The sequence below is a fragment of the Spinacia oleracea genome, chromosome 4 (genome assembly GCF_020520425.1).
Source record: "Spinacia oleracea cultivar Varoflay chromosome 4, BTI_SOV_V1, whole genome shotgun sequence".
NCBI lineage: Eukaryota > Viridiplantae > Streptophyta > Magnoliopsida > Caryophyllales > Amaranthaceae > Spinacia > Spinacia oleracea.
This window is the reverse complement of record NC_079490.1, coordinates 115933252-115953038: the sequence shown is the minus strand read 5'-3', so window position 1 is coordinate 115953038 and position 19787 is coordinate 115933252. Positions and strand designations below refer to the sequence as shown.

The following is a 19787-nucleotide window of genomic DNA, read 5'->3' as shown; positions in this document are numbered from 1 at the left end:
TTGAGATCTATATCTTTGCGATCTACGCGGGGTAACATTTCTAGATTGACCATGATTCTCACCAGATTCTTCTAAAGATCTCTGAGTTTCATCCTGAATGTCATCTTGAGCATTCTCTAGAGTTTGTTGTTCGACTCGAATTTCTTCGACGTCTACTTTTCTCCCACTTGTCATTTTGGAAATGTGATCCTTCTCCAAAAAGACATCATCTCGAGCAACAAACACTTTGTTCTCAGATGTATTGTAGAAGTAATACCCCTTTGTTTCCTTTGGATAGCCCACAAGGATACATTTGTCAGATTTTGGATGAAGTTTGTCTGAAATTAATCGTTTGACGTATACTTCACATCCCCAAATCTTAAGAAAAGACACATTTGGAGGCTTTCCAAACCATAATTCGTATGGAGTCTTTTCGACAGCTTTAGACGGAGCTCTATTTATAGTGAGTGCAGCTGTATTTAGTGCATGTCCCCAAAATTCTAATGGAAGTTCGGCCTGACCCATCATTGACCTGACCATGTCTAGCAAGGTTCTGTTCCTCCGTTCTGACACACCGTTCCATTGTGGTGTTCCAGGAGGAGTCAATTCTGATAGAATTCCACATTCTTTCAGATGGTCATCAAATTCATAGCTCAGATATTCACCGCCTCTATCAGACCGCAGTGCCTTAATCTTCTTGCCTAATTGATTCTCTACTTCACTCTGAAATTCCTTGAATTTGTCAAAGGATTCAGACTTATGCTTCATTAGGTAGACATAACCATACCTACTGAAGTCATCAGTGAAAGTGATAAAGTAGCTGAAACCACCTCTAGCATTTGTACTCATTGGTCCACATACATCTGTATGGATTAAACCCAATAGTTCATTTGCTCTTTCTCCAACTTTAGAGAAAGGTTGCTTTGTCATTTTGCCAAGTAAACATGATTCGCATTTACCATAATCCTCTAAGTCAAATGGTTCTAGAATTCCTTCCCTTTGAAGTCTTTCTAAGCGTTTCAAGTTTATATGGCCTAATCGACAATGCCACAGATAGGTGAGATCTGAATCATCCTTTTTGGCCTTTTTGGTATTTATGTTATATACTTGTTTGTCGTGATCTAATAAATAAAGTCCATTGACTAATCTAGCAGATCCATAAAACATCTCTTTAAAATAAAACGAACAACTATTGTCTTTTATTAAAAAGGAAAATCCCTTAGCATCTAAGCAAGAAACTGAAATGATGTTTTTAGTAAGACTTGGAACATGGAAACATTCTTCCAGTTCCAAAACTAGCCCGGAGGGCAACGACAAATAGTAAGTTCCTACGGCTAATGCAGCAATCCGTGCTCCATTTCCCACTCGTAGGTCGACTTCACCCTTGCTTAACTTTCTACTTCTTCTTAGTCCCTGTGGATTGGAATATAAGTGTGAGCCACAACCTGTATCTAATACCCAAGAAGTTGAATTAGCAAGTATACAGTCTATAACGAAAATACCTGAAGATGGAACGACTGTTCCGTTCTTCTGATCTTCCTTTAGCTTCAAGCAATCTCTCTTCCAATGCCCCTTCTTCTTGCAGTAGAAGCATTCGGATTCAGAAGTGGGTTGACTGACCTTCCTCTTTACAGATTTGGCGCCAGTTTGCTTAGTTGGGCTGGCCTTGTTGCCACCTTTCTTAGCATTCCTCTTCTTTCCAGATTTCTTGAACTTGCCCCCACGCACCATAAGCACATCCTGCTTATCACTTTTGAGCGTCTTTTCAGCGGTCTTCAGCATACCGTGAAGCTCAGTGAGCGTTTTGTCCAGACTATTCATATTGTAGTTCAGTTTGAACTGATCATACCCGCTATGAAGAGAATGGAGGATGGTGTCTATAGCCATTTCCTGAGAAAATTGCTGATCCAGCCGACTCATATTCTCAATGAGTCCAATCATTTTGAGAACATGTGGACTTACGGGCTCGCCTTTCTTAAGTTTGGTCTCAAGAATTTGCCTATGAGTCTCGAATCTTTCGACTCGAGCCAGATCTTGGAACATGTTCTTCAACTCACTGATGATTGTGAAAGCATCTGAGTTGATGAACGTTTTCTGTAGATCCGCACTCATGGTGGCGAGCATTAGACATTTCACATCCTTGTTGGCATCAATCCAACGATTGAGGGCTGCCTGAGTGACCCCGTCGCCTGCAGCTTCGGGCATCGCCTCATCCAGGACATACTCCTTTTCTTCCTGCATAAGAACTATTTGCAAGTTCCTTTGCCAGTCAAGGAAGTTTTTCCCGTTCAATTTCTCCTTTTCGAGAATTGATCGAATGTTGAATGAATTGTTGTTTGCCATATTAAAAACTACAATTGAAAAGAATAAACAAATAAATAACCATTCACAGTTTCTCTTAATAAACTTAAATTCTAGCATACATGCATAATTCAATGTTTATTAAGCATTTTATTCAAATTATGTGTTCCGGCAGGTGTGAATAAAATGATTCCAAGATCCTAAAATCATTGAAGAACTAAGCACAGTTTGTCGACTTAATCCTAGAACATCTTAGGTAAGCAAAAGCCTTTTTCTAATAGTCTAGAAACTATTCTTGGTTGATAAGTACGTCTAAGAACTTATTAGGTAAACCTATCGATTTTGCCACGACATAAAAGGACTCCTTACTTATATCGTTGAGTTTCACCAAAACTAACATGTACTCACAATTATTTGTGTACCTTGCCCCTTTAGGACCAATAAGTAACACCTCGCTGAGCGAAAACTATTACTAGATTGATGTAAAGGATATCCAAGCAAGTGTATATTTTGGCATGGCACCTTTTAACTCAATTTTTAAGTTTGGAATTTAAGGCTCTTACTATGTTGGTTAGATTTTAAGTGAACTAAAATCCTTAATCATGCAACATAATCAAGCTTTTGATCTCATGCATTTTAAGACATATTTAAAAGCAATAAATAACTTAAAACATGCATAAGATATTTGTGATCTAGTATGGCCCGACTTCATCTTGAAGCTTTAACTTCAAAGTCCGTCTTGAAAATCTCCGTGGGAGGCACCATTTTCTTCAAATAGGATAAGCAGTGCGCGCGCGACATCGCTCGCTGGGCGCGCGACATCGCTCGCTGGGCGCGCGAGCCATCGCTCGCTGGGCGCGCGACATCGCTCGCTGGGCGGGCGACATCGCTCGCTGTGCGCGCGAGCAATGCTGGCTGTGCGCGCGAGTCCTCGCTCGTTGTGCGCGCGAGCAATGCTGGGCGCAGCGCTCGTGGCACGCGAGCTTGCGCTCGCTGCGCGCGAGGCTCCGCGCTCTTGTGCGAGGCAGCGCGCGTTGTGGCGCAGCTCGCTTGCTGCCCACACGCGACTGCCTTGGCTCGCCCTTCGCCCATGCCCATTCGTCCATTGCTCGTGGCACACGACACAAGGCAGGGCTGCTGCCTTGTGCTCGTGCACTACGCCCTTGCTCATTGCATTCGTGCCGCACGGGCGACGAGCTCCCTTGCTCGTCGTCGCATGCCCGCATTATACAACACCCCTTAAGGGTAACACGAAGCGTCCATTGCTTCGTGTGTGCAAGTTTTATGAACGAATCGCATAAAAAATTTAAAATTTATATTTAAAATTAATGACAAATTAATAAATAATATTAATTTCATAATTTTAGGGCGAAAAATCGAAAATTTATTATCCAATTGATTTCCGATTGTTATGGATTCAAGTCTAGGTCATAAAAATTTAAAATTTATCATAAATTTACAATTTTTATGGGTCAAAATTTTAGAATGCCTTTTACATGCGGAATTGACACAAAAATCACTCAATTCGGATGAGTAACGAAGAAACTGCCGAAAAACTGCGTACGTATAATTAAATAAACGCAATTTGCAATTAATTAACAATTACGAGAAAATTAATCACCCCTTTTAATTCTTGCAAATTTGTAATATTTAACCATGTTCATGCAATTTAGATTATGAAAATAATAAGGGGCTCGTGATACCACTGTTAGGTTATGATACATATGACATTACATAGATCATGCGGAAACAACCATTAACCCAGGACAACATATTATTTACACATAATCATATACCATAATTTAGATGCATACTCTTTGTTGCGTGCCCTCCCTAGCTGCGCCCGAACCGAACAAGAACAAGTCTTTAGGACTCCAAGTGTCGTCCCTCCATAGATAGTCCACAGCACGTCCGGATCCGCCTTAAGATTGACCAACTAGAATCGCCCTTAAGGTACTAGAAAATTTCGGCACTTTATGAGCAAGATGTGTGTTTTAATTTTCTCTCAAAAAACTCACTTTTGAATACTTTGAAACTTATTATAAATTGTGAGCCCTAGCCTCATATTTATAGGGGTATGGAAAGGGAATCGAAATCCTATTCAGATACAAATTAATTAAACCTAGAATCCTACAAGAACTCTAATTTAATTAATTTATCAAATAGAATTAGGAATTTAATCATTAACCGAACTCTGCATGTTTTAGGAAACGTGCACGAACACAAACACTTGCACACACACGCACGGCAGCCACGATGGGCCCCCATGCGTGCGCGCGAGCAGCAGCCCACGCAGCGCCCGCGCGCGCTGCGCGCTGCGCGTGCTGTGCGCGCTGTGCGCGCTGCGCAGCCTGCTGGGCCTGGCCTTGCGCTGGGCCTGGCGTGGCTGTTTGTGCGGCGCGCTTGGCTTGCTGGGCGATGGCCTGGCTTCGTGCTGGGCCTCGTCCGGCAGGCCTCGTCCGATGCTTATTCGTACGATGCGCTTCCGATTAAATTTTCCGATTCCGGAATTCATTTCCGATACGAACAATATTTAATATTTCCGATTCCGGAATTAATTTCCGTTTCGAACAAATATTTAATATTTCCGTTTCCGGAATTATTTTCCGATTCCGGTAATATTTCCGATTCTGACAATATTTCCGTTTCCGGCAATATTTCCGATTCTGGCAATATTTCCATTTCCGATAATATTTTCCGATACGTACCATGTTTCCGTTTCCGGCAACATCTACGACTTGGATAATATTTATATTTCCGATACGATCCATATTTCCGTTTCCGGCAATATCATCGTTTCCGGAGTATTCATTTCTTGCCTGTGACGATCTTAGCTCCCACTGAAACCAAGATCCGTCGGTTCCGAATATTCATAGATGGAGTATTTAATGCCATTAAATACTTGATCCGTTTACGTACTATTTGTGTGACCCTACGGGTTCAGTCAAGAGTAAGCTGTGGATTAATATCATTAATTCCACTTGAACTGAAGCGGCCTCTAGCTAGGCATTCAGCTCACTTGATCTCACTGAATTATTAACTTGTTAATTAATACTGAACCGCATTTATTAGACTTAACATAGAATGCATACTTGGACCAAGGGCATTATTTCCTTCATTTCCATCTCGAACAAATATTTAATATTTCCGTTTCCGGAATTATTTTCCGATTCCGACAATATTTCCGTTTCCGACAATATTTCCGTTTCCGGCAATATTTCAGATTCCGGCAATATTTCCATTTCCGATAATATTTTCCGATACGTACCATGTTTCCGTTTCCGGCAACATCTACAACTTGGATAATATTTATATTTCCGATACGATCCATATTTCCGTTTCCGGCAATATCATCGTTTCCGGAGTATTCATTTACTTGCCTTTGACGATCTCAGCTCCCACTGAAACCAAGATCTGTCGATTCCGAATATCCATAGATGGAGTATTTAATGCCATTAAATACTTGATCCGTTTACGTACTATTTGTGTGACCCTACGGGTTCAGTCAAGAGTAAGCTGTGGATTAATATCATTAATTCCACTTGAACTGAAGCGGCCTCTAGCTAGGCATTCAGCTCACTTGATCTCACTGAATTATTAACTTGTTAATTAATACTGAACCGCATTTATTAGACTTAACATTAAATGCATACTTGGACCAAGGGCATTATTTCCTTCAGATAGATCTAAGAGGATGATTATACTAAGCCAGAGCACTTACATTGACAAAGTGCTACCTAGGTTCAATATGATGGAAGCCAAGAGAGGTCATCTACCCATGACACATGGCACATATCTAAGGAAGACTCAGTGTCCCAAGACATCTGATGAGCATAGAAAGATGAGTGGAATTCCATACGCATCGGCTATTGGATCCATCATGTATGCTATGATTTGTACAAGGCCGGATGTTTCGTTCGCACTCAGTGCAACGAGCAAGTACCAGTCAGAACCAGGTGAGGCGCATTGGACTGCTGCCAAGAATATCCTTAAGTACCTAAAAAGGACTAAGGATCAGTTTCTGGTCTATGGTGGTACAGATGAGTTGATTGTTAAGGGCTATACGGACGCAAGCTTTCAAACCGACAAAGATGATTTCAGATCACAGTCTGGTTTTGTTTTCTTCCTTAATGGCGGAGCAGTAAGCTGGAAAAGTGCTAAGCAAAGCACTGTTGCGGATTCTACAACTGAAGCTGAGTACATTGCTGCCTCAGAAGCAGCAAAGGAAGCTGTTAGGATTCGGAAGTTCATCGAAGAACTTGGGGTTGTCCCCTCATTAAAGGACCAATGGCTTTGTATTGCAACAATAGCGGAGCCATTGCCCAGGAAACGGAGCCTAGAAGCCACCAAAATTACAAGCACATACTGCGGAGATTTCATATATTTCGAGAAATTGTTGAAAGAAAAGAAATCGAGATTTGCAAGGTTGGAACTGACGACAACGTTTCGGATCCATTGACTAAACCGTTTCCACAAGTGAAGCACAACGCACATGTAGCAACCATGGGAATCAAGCATATTGGAGAATGGCTTTGATTTTCTAAGTTTTGTTTTAGAACATCTGTTAGATCTGTGTTTAAAAAAATTGGTTTAACCATTTCATATTTATGAAATTTATTTCATATTCATTTAATTTGGTTTAGTATTAAATGAAAAGCCCATGTGATTCAAAACATTCAAATGGGATGTCAAGATGGATTCTTCGACAAAGAAACACCCATAAGTGAACTTGAATATTGAAGTCGCAAAGGTTCCCTAATCCAGGTCATTGAAAGGTGGACGACCAATGACTAATGAATATTAGATTGCAAGTAGATTTGTAGTTCGGTTTCTTGAACTAGATTGACTGGATGTCAGAATCTTTTGCATATATACTTATAGGATCTTGTATCGGATTGACCATGAGAACACTTAAGAGATTAAAGTCATGTCATAAGTAGTTCTCATTAATGGTGATTAGAACCATTCCTCAGAACATGAGTAATTATGTCTGCTCGTTTGAGAATTAGTTCGCTCTAATGCTAGCAAAACATCGCACCGTAAAAGGAGGCTATAAAAGCAGTTATTGGGCGTACTATGAATCAAAGTGAGAGTTCATAGATTGCAAGAATGGATTGTCCTCCTATCTTTGATAGAATATGGTTTTGTTGTGTAACAAGGCCTCTCGGAGAGTTAGATACTGTGAAAATGCATGGCCGTGCTCAAGATGGTTAAGGCTTAACCTTCTGTAAAAGTTTAACAGTTGAGCTCAGTAATCCGAGTAACACTTTTGGACCTAATAAGGATGGCTTGGATCTTACCTTATGTTCAGCAAGTAACACTAAGCGACAAAGGAATGTGAATGCTCACTTGTCTGAATGACAAGTGGGAGACTGAAGGAAATGTGTCCTTCACTCAAGGTGCATTAAGTCTAATACCAAGGTTCAGATTAATTACGAACAATTAATTCAGTGAGATCAAGTGATCGGAACAGCTAGCTGGAGCAATGCTTCCGATCAGTGAGTTCTAATCTATATTAGGCTCACAACTTACTCTTGACTGAACCTACAAGGTCACACCAATGGCATGTAACAGATCACCAAGTTAAATGAATCGGAAATTCATTTAATATCTTTTCGGGAATTAGTTCGGAAAACATAATATACGATACGACCTTGCATCGGAATCGTATATCGTATCGCGAATATTCGTAAGCTGGGCGAAATGAATAATCGTAACGTACGACGGTGATTGTCGTGTACGATACGATAAATAATAGACGTAAGGCGTTCGTCGCGAATACGAGCCGCAACGGAGCTGCCGGCCCATCGAGCCAAGCGCGCATGCGCGCAAGGCCAAAAGAGCTAGCGAGCTCGCGTGCAGCAAGCAAGACGGCCGGCGGCACAAGTGTGCGCGCACAAAAGGGCAGCAGCAAGCAGCGAGCAAGCAAGCGAGGCCCGCGGCCCATCGTTGTTGGTCGTCTGCTGTGGGCTTCGGCCTGCAGTGGCGTTGCGTGTGTGGCTTGCGGTGTGTGCATGTGTGTGGTCGGTCAAGGCCTTGTGTTTTGGCCGGTTACACAAATATAACCTTAGGGTTATATTCCACACACTAATCAGTTTTTCCACAACCCTAAACCTAATTCTGAAATTACGTTGTTTTCATTTTTGCTCTCTACTCAAAACTGTTCTTCCTGAAAAAGCAAACACTCTTGAATATTGTCTAAGCTACGATTATCAAGACGGATCTGAACGTGTCGTTGAACAAAATAGAGGAACGACAATTGGAGTTCTTTGTTCGTGTTCGTTGATACTAAACTCGGGAAAACACGCTTCGAATGTACGTAAGTACGCTTATTCTGTGCTTTATACATGTTTGCTGGCTTTGGGGATGTTCCGCACATGTTATATGTTTAACTGTATTCCCCTACATTCCGAATCAAGTCGGGCCGAAAATTTCAAAATTAAGGCACGGCCCAAGTCGTTGTGGGATCAGGTCATTCCTTCATAATTACTTAATTTAGCGTGTTTTGTTATGTCTGGCCTTGTTGTGTTTTTTCCAAAAATTACGGCTCGGGCACAACCCACAGCCACAACTGCGTGCTCGTGTGTGACTATGTTTTTTTCGTGTTGGGTCGAGTTGTTCCTCAGACATGCCGACAAAACGCCATATGTAAGTCCACTTCCCTATATCCAGGTTGTCTGAACACCCATTGCCCCTCTAACACATTAAAAATTAATGTTGAAAGCTTTGTTCGTGATAATTTTGGTGCAATAGGGTATGACTCATGAGAGACCACCTGAGAAACACTTTCGCTAGTCACTCTTGCAAGAGGAACACCCCTTTTATTGCTCTCTGCAACGAGTTACCATTTGCAATTAAAAGTAATAATTCATCCGTCTCAGATTAGTTGTTACACTTACCTTTCCACAAAGTTTTAGGTGATAAGTGGTTATTTGGTTATCAATTGTTATTTTATTGAAAAAATAGATGTGGTAGGAGATACGTTTTAGGTGATAAGTGGGGTACTTTGTTAATTTAATGAGAGAGGGTATGAAGACAAAAAAAAAATAGTGGAAGATAGAGACATTATAATAATTGTGGGATCATTCCTAATTTAGAAATGTAACAACTAATATGTGACGGACTAAAAATAGAACGTGTAACAAATAATCTGGGACGGAGGGGATATCGATTAGAGTGGACCCAATTATTTGGGTTGGCAACAACTAACAAACCAGAAATTTAGCAAGATGAGAACACCCAATAGAAATTACGAAACTAAAGAGGCCAACTGAGATCTCATGTACTTCTTCTCCGAATTGGGAATGAAGTTCTAACACCTAAAGGACATTTACACTAATATAAATCTGGTCCATGCTAACTTAGCGTGGACCAGGGCAACGGAGTAATTTGTATGGGTAACATATGTAACTGTCACGTGACAGTTATTTTGTAATTTTAAATAGTAACTATATGCGTATTACAGTAACTATGTGTTTTAAAGAGTTACTATGTGTTTTGAAGAGTTTTAATGCGATTTGTGTCTACCCCACTTTATATACGTTTTAAACTTTTTTATTTTTCAAAATTTCAGATCTACATTCTGTTCATTCTCTTTCATTTTCTCTCTCTTCATTTTCTCTCTATGCTTTTCAAAATTTAGCCCAAATTTCTAGGTTTTATTCGATTTTATTCGTAATTATCTTATAATTCTTATGATTGGATCTATTAGATGAGGAAAAATTGGAGGAAGTAGTAGATCAAGAAGGAGGTTCGTCGTTGCCGAAATCGAATCGAAGAATTTGCGCTCGCCTACAAATCTTCGCAAGAATATTTAGATATCACATCTCGGTTTGTTGTTTTTTAAAGAATTTTAAGTCTATTTTTATTTAAAATTGAAAGTATTTGTTGTTTGAAGAAATTAATGTTTGTGTTTTACCGAAGTATCGTTTTCACTTCGCGAATTCGATCAGTGACTTCACGATTTTAAATAGTAACTATATGAGTAATACAGTAACTATATGGTTTAAAGAGGTACTATGTAATTTTAATGGTTACTATATGTGTACAATAGTTACTATATTATTTTAATGGTTACTATATGTGTACAACAGTTACTATATGTGTACAATAGTTACTATTTTGTTGAGTGATTCGAAATGTTTGTTGTTTTGTTGAAATTAGGGTTAGTGTTTCACATAGTTAGTATATAAATGATATAGTCACCTTTAATTTATGTTGCGAAATACTCCGTAGTGTTTTTAATAGTAACTGGAATGTTCGTTGTGTTTATGTTAATAGCAGTTTTTAGAGTAACTATTTTTTTTAAAAGTTACTATAACTTTAAAACAGTAACTATGTGTTTAAAATAGTCACTATATTTTTAGAAAGTTATTATAAGTTTAAAACAGTAACTATGTGTTTAAGATAGTTATTATGTTATGAAAAATTTATAGTGGCTTTCAGATAAGTAATAGTTACTATACGATTACATTATGTACTATGTTATTTAGAGTATGTATTTGTCCGCTTCTTAGATAGTGACTATATGATTATAATGGTTACTATATATGTGTTCAATAGTTACTATATTTTTATAATAGTCACTATATATGTTTTATATAGTTACTATATGGTTTATATAGTTAATATATATTTGATATTTGTATAAGAAAATAATACGAAGCATCAATCACTTGTTATTCCAGGTCCTAAAGTTGCACTATCGAGTGACGAATCTCCAAAAATACTTTACAATATCATTTGTATAAGAAGAAATAATGCCTTAAATTTAGAAAAAAGAGACAAAGGCTCTGAACTTTAAGAATTGATGCAGCAAAGCACAAGAGGTAGAAATAGTGTTTGTTGTTTGGGTGAAATTAGGGTTAGTGTTTCATATAGTTAGTATATAAATGATATAGTTACCTTTAATTTATGTTGCGAAATAATGTTTTTAATAGTCATTGGAATATTTGTTGTGTTTATGTTAGTAGTAGTTTTTAGAGTAACTATATTTTTTAAAAAGTTACTATAACTTTAAAACAGTAACTATGTGTTTAAAATAGTTACTATATTTTTTAGAAAGTTATTATAAATTTAAAACAATAACTATGTGTTTAAGATAGTTACTATGTTAAGAACAGTTTATAGTGACATTTTGATAAATAATAGTTACTATAAGATTACATTATGTACTATGTTATTTCGAGTATATTTTTGTCTGCTTCTTAGATAGTGACTATATGATTATAATGGTTACTATATTTGTACAATAGTTACTATATTGTAATAATAGTCACTATATGTTACGCTAGTTGTTGTGTGATTATAATGGTTACTATATGTGTACAATAGTTACTATATTATTATATTAGTTACTTTGTCTTATATAGTTACTATATGTTTGAAACAGGTACTATGTTTATTTTATCATGATTTGTTACCATATGTTTATTTTCTTCAATAGTTACTATATTATTTATATAGTTACTATATGTTTGAAATAGATATTATGTTTATTTTATCAATGACTTGTTACCATATGTTTATTTTCTTTAATAGTTATTGTACGTTTTATATAGTTACTATATTTTTGAAATAGGTACTATGTTAGTTTATTATGTTATGTGCATGTTTTTATGTTATTCTATATTTTTAATGATATAGTTACTGTATTATGGATAGAGTTACCATATTATTATCACATCAACTATGTCTGCAACTCTGTGACTAAATGACCATCAATAATATTTATAGGTATTATATCTTGTATTATAGTAACTATATGTTTGGTATAGTTTTTTATGTATATTATAATGTTCTTTTTATGTTCTTTGTTGTCTTCTATGTTATTAGTAATAAGAGTTACTATGTTATGATCACAACAACTATATGATCATAACAATAACTATATCTACCACCTAGCTCGTATATGACTATCATTAATATTAAGAGTTACTATATATATCATGTATAATAGTAACTATATATTTTTAATAGTTATTATCTTATCATTATGTTCTTTTTATGATCTCTCTTTGCACTCCATGTTATTATTAATAAAAGTGACTATATTATTTTGACAGTAACTATATGACTATAACAATAACAATAACTATATATGCAATTCTGCAAGTATTTTACCATCGTTAATTGTAAGAATTACTATATGATGCATAATAGAAACTACACGTTTTACGTAGTTACTATGTTATTTTTTCATATTTAAATGTTAAATTATTAACTTAGTTTAAATATTATTGATTCAGGAATACAAAGATGATGCACCCAGAATTGAAATCGTGCAAAGAATAAATTCTGCAAGGAAAACAAAAGCAGGAGAAGAAGAAAATCATTACAACAATGGAAACCAAGAACGTGGTAGAGGAAGGACATGATGTGTTGGTGGAAAAAAGAGACGTGGTCCACGTGGACGTGTCGATTAGTATTTTTTTAGTTCAAAAAACATTTGAGTTTAACATGGTTTATTTAATAGATGCAAAGAATTAGAATGTCGTAGCTAAAACAACTAACCAAGTAGTTAATGTTTTCTTTATTATTGTTCAAGAGTTATAATTACTGTTACTTTTGATATAGTTACTCTCTTATATTTCAGTAATAATGTGATATATAATAGAAAAAATTACTATATGGCCTCTAAACCATCTATATCATATTGTTTATTTTTATAATATAGTAATTGTTTTACAGCTAAAGTTATTTTTCTATATAACATAGTTAATCTTTGGATAGAATAATTGTTCTCATCGAAATTACTATATTATTATTATTTATTTCATAGTTACTATTCTGAAAATATAGTTACTTTGCTGAACCTATAGTTTCTATAATTTACTCTTTTTGTTCGCAAGAATGAATATATAGTAGTAATTGTTTTACAGTTAAAATTATTTTTCTATATGATATAGTTACTCTTTGGATAGAATAGTTATTCTTATCATTATTATGTTCATAGTTATTATTCTGGAGATATAGTTACTTTACAGAACCTACAGTTTCTATAATTTACTCACTGTTAAATTACTTAATTACCCTGGTCCATGGTAATCTTATGGTGGACCGGGTCCATACAAGTGGAATTGCCTAAAGGAAGCATTACCGAGCAAATGCTAAGAACACCAAAACTTAGATGTTTATTCATATGCAATAATACTGGATCCATACGTTCGTTACTCATATGCAATAATACACCATATGTTCATTACTCTTATGCATTAACAATTCGTTTTGGATTACAATAATCAGCTTCGCATTAGAAGCCCAGAAATTTCATAAATCCTCTTTACATGTCATTAGTTTGTTCTTTTATCAACGTAACCAACTAGGGGCGAAGCTAGACTCAGTAATGAAGGGGGGGCGATTTTACATATTGTAGTACGTATTAACTCTGATTGATCATCCTAATATTTACTCCTTAATTGTTAAAAAATCAAACATAACATAAGATTATAAGAACATAGACATTTGTTAGGGATAAATAAGCTTCGTAAATTTACCTTAGTTAATACGGAATAATGTTAAAGAAAACCAGTAAAAAAATTAAAAACCAAACTCATAGGGGGTAAAAGACTAAAAGTTACGTAAGTTATAGTGCAAAGTATATGGAATAATAACATACTCCGTAACCCACTTTTTAGGTTGTTTTTTTAGGGAGGCCCACCTTTTAATACTACAGTAGTATTATTTATTTAGTATTTTAATTATGCTTTATCTTTTAGCAGGGGGCCACACACTATTTTTACACAAAAAACTCTTGTTGTGTCAGCAGTAGAATACTACATTGGCTTATCTTTTATTGGTACAGCAGAAACTTGAGGGGGGCCATGGCCTACTTAGAGAAATTCCGAGTTAATCTCAGTGATAGGAAAAAATTTCCAATCAAATGGCATTTTCGTAAATATTTTGCCCGAAAACTGTAGGTGGTATAAACTTAAGTGTTGACTATATATTTGTAGGTATTAACTGTATTGTTGCAGTTATTGACTGCATATTACTCGGTGTTGATTGTATACCACTTGTCGTTGACTGTATATTTTATGATTGCTGATGATTACTAAAATGCAATATTGTTTATTGGTAAGTGATTGACTGTATATTTATATTTGTAGATTGTTTATTATTAGAAGTTTATTGTATATTGTGAGTTGTTGACTGTATATTATATAGTTGTTGATGTGTTATGAAAATACAATAATGACCGTACATGTGGTCCACATTTGATGACATGTCACTGTACTTTAACCCACATTTAATGGCATTTTCGTAATAAAATCATCAATTATTTACGAAAATGCCATTTGATTGGAAAGTTTTTCCAATCAATGAGATTAACTCGGAAAGGCTCGCCTACTTAGGCCCCAATGGCGCTTCGCCTCTGTAACCAACCACCGGACTGCAAACTTGTAAGTAGGGATGGCAATGGGTCGGATCTGGACCGGGTACGATAAGATCCAGACCCAGACCCGCTTTTTAAGAGGTGGATCCAGATCCGACCCAGATCTGTTGGGTTTAAAAAAATCAGATCCAGACCCAGATCCACTGGGTCTAATGGGTCTAGGGTCGGATCTGGGTCCTTAATGGGTCTAAGCGTATTTGTTTTCCAAAAAAATTTGTCCCTCATTTTTCTTATATTACGTAATTTTTTCGCCTATTTTTTTTATGTAAACATAATGTAGCTTTAAAAAAACCACTAAATATGGAATGTTCGTTAATTTTGTTTAGGAAAAAAAATCATATTAGCCTTGTATTACAATAAGTATTTAAAGTTTCTAATATTATTATTTATATGTCACGTCAAACAATATTTAAATAGTTTAGCATCATAAGAACTGAATAAAGTTTAGCACGTAAAGATTGAATCATATTTAAATTTTAATATTTTAAAAAAAAAATATATATATGGGTCTATGGGTCGGATCTGGATCGGATCTGGATCTTTAATTCTTGGACCCAGACTCAGACCCACTTCGTTGAACAAATACCTAGATCCGCCCCAGATCCACAGAGTCTAATTTTTTTGGACCCAGACCCTTATAAATGGATCGGGTCCAACCGGATCTGGGTCGGGTCTTGGACCCATTGCCATCCCTACTTGTAAGTGGTTGTCTGGTTGATCTAAATCCTCTTAATTAAAGAGGTAAATCTAAAGTTTACAAGTCCAAACACATTATTCCACGAAAAATTATATCAAACTAAAAAACCTAATTTGAGATATACAATCAACATTAATTTACTATTAATTTAAAGATAAAAATACCCAAAAGAAATTGAACCAGTAGAACAAAAGTGAAGCCAACAATCCATTGATTAAAACTCACAGTACATTCACCGAATTAGTGAATTACCAATACTACATAATAAAACTACTAATACTACTACCAACTTAGATTTGAGATAAATCAACTGGAAAATCATATAGTAATACTAATAGCAAAAAACCCTAACCCTGGATATTTGGATTCAGTTGAAATCCCCAAATTAAGCCCTCTCACCACGAATCCTCCTAGCAAGCTGAATATCCTTGGGCATTATGGTAACCCTCTTAGCGTGAATTGCGCAGAGGTTGGTGTCCTCGAAGAGACCAACAAGGTAAGCTTCAGCGGCTTCCTGAAGGGCGGAAACATCAGAGCTTTGGAAGCGGAGACCAGTTTTGAAATCCTGGGCGATTTCTCTGACAAGCCTCTGGAATGGAAGCTTCCTGATGAGAAGCTCAGTGCTCTTCTGGTACTTCCTGATTTCACGGAGAGCCACGGTTCCTGGCCTGAAACGGTGAGGCTTCTTGACACCTCCGGTGGCTGGGGCGGACTTACGGGCAGCCTTGGTGGCGAGCTGCTTCCTTGGAGCTTTTCCTCCGGTGGATTTCCTGGCGGTTTGCTTGGTTCGTGCCATTGTTGATGAGGAAGAGTGAGATTTTAGGAGGGACGGAGGGAGTTTGAAGTTTGTTTGTGAATTTGTGAATTTGTGAATTTGTGAATTTGTGAATGAAATTGGAGGGAAAGGAGGCGATTATAGTAGGGAGTTTTTTAAAATCGAGGTGACGAGGGAAGGAATCTGAAGCCTAGGATTGTGGTTCTAATCCACGGCGGAGGATTGATTTGGGTTTGGGCACACGGATTCTGGATTTGTGGGTTAGTTATTGCCGCTTCTGTATTTAAAAGGAATTCAAATGTTTTGAGTTTGGCGCGTACGGAAATTTTAGAAACGGAGGTGAAATTTTGTTTTCAACTATGAAAATTGAAATTTGTAAAATACAAACTTTTATATATGGTGGTTTTACACAAAAGGTCACATTGGTGTCACATAAGATAATTAATTAAACCAATTAGTAAAATATTGAAATCAATTAGTTAAGCACTTTAATTAATTAAATGATCACTAAACCAATTAGTTAAGCTCTAGGACTAATTTGTTAAGCACTAAAACTAATTAGTTAAGCACTAAAACTAATTAGTTAAGCAATTAAAGTTAGGGGTGAAAGTATGGTAGCAAAAAACCGAAAAACGAACCGAACCGAACCGAATCGAATAAGAAATTCGGTTCAATTTTTTTTCTTCTATTCGGTTCGGTTTGGACTGAGATTTAAAAAAAATGGTTTTATGGTTTGGATTGGACGGAAAAGTCGAAACCGAATAAACCGAACTTGGCTAAAAAGTATAATAAGGGCCTGAAAATTGGATAAAAACAAGTATAGTATAGGACCAAAAACAGGCTCAAATGAAAGGCCCATGAAAAATCGATTTTATGATTTGGATTGGGCTGAAAATTAAAAATCCAGTTTGGTTTGGGTTGGATTAAAAGGTTATTTGGTTTGGATTCGGTTTCAAAAATGAAAATCGAATTAGTTCGGTTTGGATTCGGTTTGGGCCTTAATCCAAACCGAAAACTGAACTTTCACCCCTAATTAAAATGGATTTTTTGATAAGACGACCTTACACAATAGTTAAGGTTTGTAAAATATTGAATGTTTGTATTTGAATCATAACCCTTTTAAAAGCAAGAAATGCTTATTTGGAACAGTAAAAAGACTGACATACCCTTAAAATCCTTCATTAAAAAATTGAGATTTCTCTTAGGAACAGTGATTTGACATATTTACCCTGATATATATATATATATTATATATATATATATATATATATATATATATATATATATATATATATATATATATATATAGAGAGAGAGAGAGAGAGAGAGAGAGAGAGAGAGAGAGAGAGAGAGAGAGAGAGAGAGAGAGAGAGAGAGAGAGAGAGAGAGAGAGAGAGAGAGAGAGAGAGAGAGAGAGAGAGAGAGAGAGAGAGAGAGAGAGAGAGAGAGAGAGAGAGAGAGAATCGGGATCCGGTGAGAACCACCCCTTAAGATGAGAAATGAGAACTAATCGGGATCCGGTGAGAACCACCCCTTAAGATGAGAAATGAGAACTAATCCTAGCCCTTAGATCAATTCAATCAACGGCCCTCATCTTGCCTGATCAAATCAAAAAATATGGGTAATATGGTAACTTCACATGCCTTGAATGACCTCCCATCTTTCTACCAATTTCAGATATTCTTTCTCTCTCTTCCTTCCGGTTTCTCTGTCCTCTTCCACATCCTCTCTACTTTGCAGATTCACCTCTTCAACCTCGCCGATTAACGTTCCTCGTGCAAATCTCTTCGCATCATCTTCTTTCAATTTTTTCCAGGTACGTATTTAAGTTACTTTATTATAGCATTTTTTTTTTATTAAATTTTGATTGAAGGATTTGTGACCGGTTGTTGAAATTAGGGTTCTAAACTTATTTGATTCAACATTTTTCGATTTTAATTGCTAAAATGAGGGAATGTCAAATTGCGACTTTGCTTCAAGTTTTTCCGTCTTGATTGCTAATATTAGGCTTTTAAATTTGTGATTTTGTTACATTTTCTGCGATTTTGATTTCTACAATTGGGCCTTTTCTTCGATTGCAACTTTATTGTTGTTTTCATCAGGACTTTGAATGAATGAATGTAGTATTGAATATTTTGTGTTTGTTATTTGCGTTATGTGATGTATCTTTATTTTTTATTTAAATGATGTCTCCTATAACTACTTAGTTGATTTGCATTTAATTCAATTCTTTATCTCAGCTTCCCCCTGATTTTAGAAGCATATTACCAGCCATGACTTACTTGCTGAAAGATTTTGCTATTTTGGTTGTTGCTGTAATAGCTGCAGTAGCCGTTACTTGGTTGCAATTAATCAAGTTACCTTTGTTTTAGTTTATGATGTTAAGCGGCACTATTGCAGGCTTTGCTAATGCATATTCCATTTGACTTAAATTTAACATGCTAATGGATTGGTACTGGTGAATTCTTGTGATACATGATCTTGCTATGGTATTGTTATTTGTAATAGTATACATTGGGATAATATCTCAAGTTCATGATTGGTTCATTATAACCCTAATAGCTTTATGGGTTGGTATAGGTGTGCACAAATTGGTGGTCTCCGGTGGCTGCTGAGATGTTGTTGAAGGTCAGTAGAGGGTGATATGCTGTAGATATGCTTCCAATTGCAGGTCAGTTGAGGGTGGCTGCAGGAAACTGTTGGGCGTTGTCCTGGTATGTTTGGCTTCTCTTAGCAGTGGTGTGCTTGTGATGTTGCAGCATGGGGTAGTGGTTGTCACTAAAAGTAGGAGCTTTGTTAGGGGCAGTTACATATATTCATGTCGTTCACGGAAGAAGAAAGTTCATGTAGCTTAGTTTAGGCAGATCTTGCAGTGGCGAACTTCAGCAAGCTCTCGGTTACAACTCTTCCCGCTGCAGTCCCTTATTACAAATCTCCTTAGATTATTTTACTGATGAGCGCATGCCTGTGGTATTCATGGCTTTTAAACTACACTTCCTCCTGATGTATACTTGCATATTACTACGGTTCTTTTGCTCTTTTTTTTTTTTTGGCTTCTGTGAGATTTGAAAGCTGTTGTGATTCATACTAGATGTTGTGAATTGATATCTAGTGTAGCAGGTTTGATCAGTCTAGGTGTGTTGTTGCGTCTGTTTCTGTTCAGTTTAGTTGGCTTAAGACAGTTCTGAGATGCTGAATGTGAGTCTTATCAGTTTTAGTTTTGGTATTGTGTTGGGGCTGGTGAAAGCCTGGTTACTTGGGGTGGTTGGTAGAAGTAGCTTACTACAAAATTTCTCAAAATTTTTGGCATTTTCTGTGAGTTCGTGATATTGTTTCAGCTGGTGTTGGCCAGGTTTGTTGTATTACCGAAGTTGACTCATTGACTTTGGTAATGTAAGATTGTGTTGCTAATCAATCATTCTTAATTTATGGCCAACACTAACCTACTAGCTCAATGGTAGAGCATTTGTGAAAATGCACAAAAGATGTGGGTTCGAATCCCACGTAAGTTCCTCTTTACTTTTTGTATTGTTTTATTTACTTTTAATGTGAAAATCTTTACTTTGAATTATTTCGATTTACTTTTTTTGTGTTTTACTTTTTTTTTTTACTTTACTTTTATTTAACTAGCCTAATAGCTC

The 19787-nt window shown here is 36.4% G+C and overlaps 1 protein-coding gene and 1 long non-coding RNA gene across 2 annotated transcripts; one reads left to right on the top strand and one right to left on the bottom strand.

The window, feature by feature from the left end:
- Positions 1 to 15756: 15756 nt before the first annotated feature.
- On the bottom strand, positions 15757 to 16190 carry LOC110783869 (histone H3.2-like). Its single transcript, XM_021988253.2, has one exon. It carries the CDS (start codon positions 16165 to 16167, stop codon positions 15757 to 15759), a length of 411 nt encoding a protein of 136 aa, XP_021843945.1. The 5' UTR covers positions 16168 to 16190.
- Positions 16191 to 17653: 1463 nt separating this feature from the next.
- On the top strand, positions 17654 to 19363 carry LOC110783853 (uncharacterized). The gene is made up of 2 exons (XR_002532194.2): positions 17654 to 17962; positions 18727 to 19363. It is a non-coding gene; the product is annotated as an uncharacterized lncRNA (long non-coding RNA).
- The last annotated feature ends 424 nt before the right edge of the window (positions 19364 to 19787 follow it).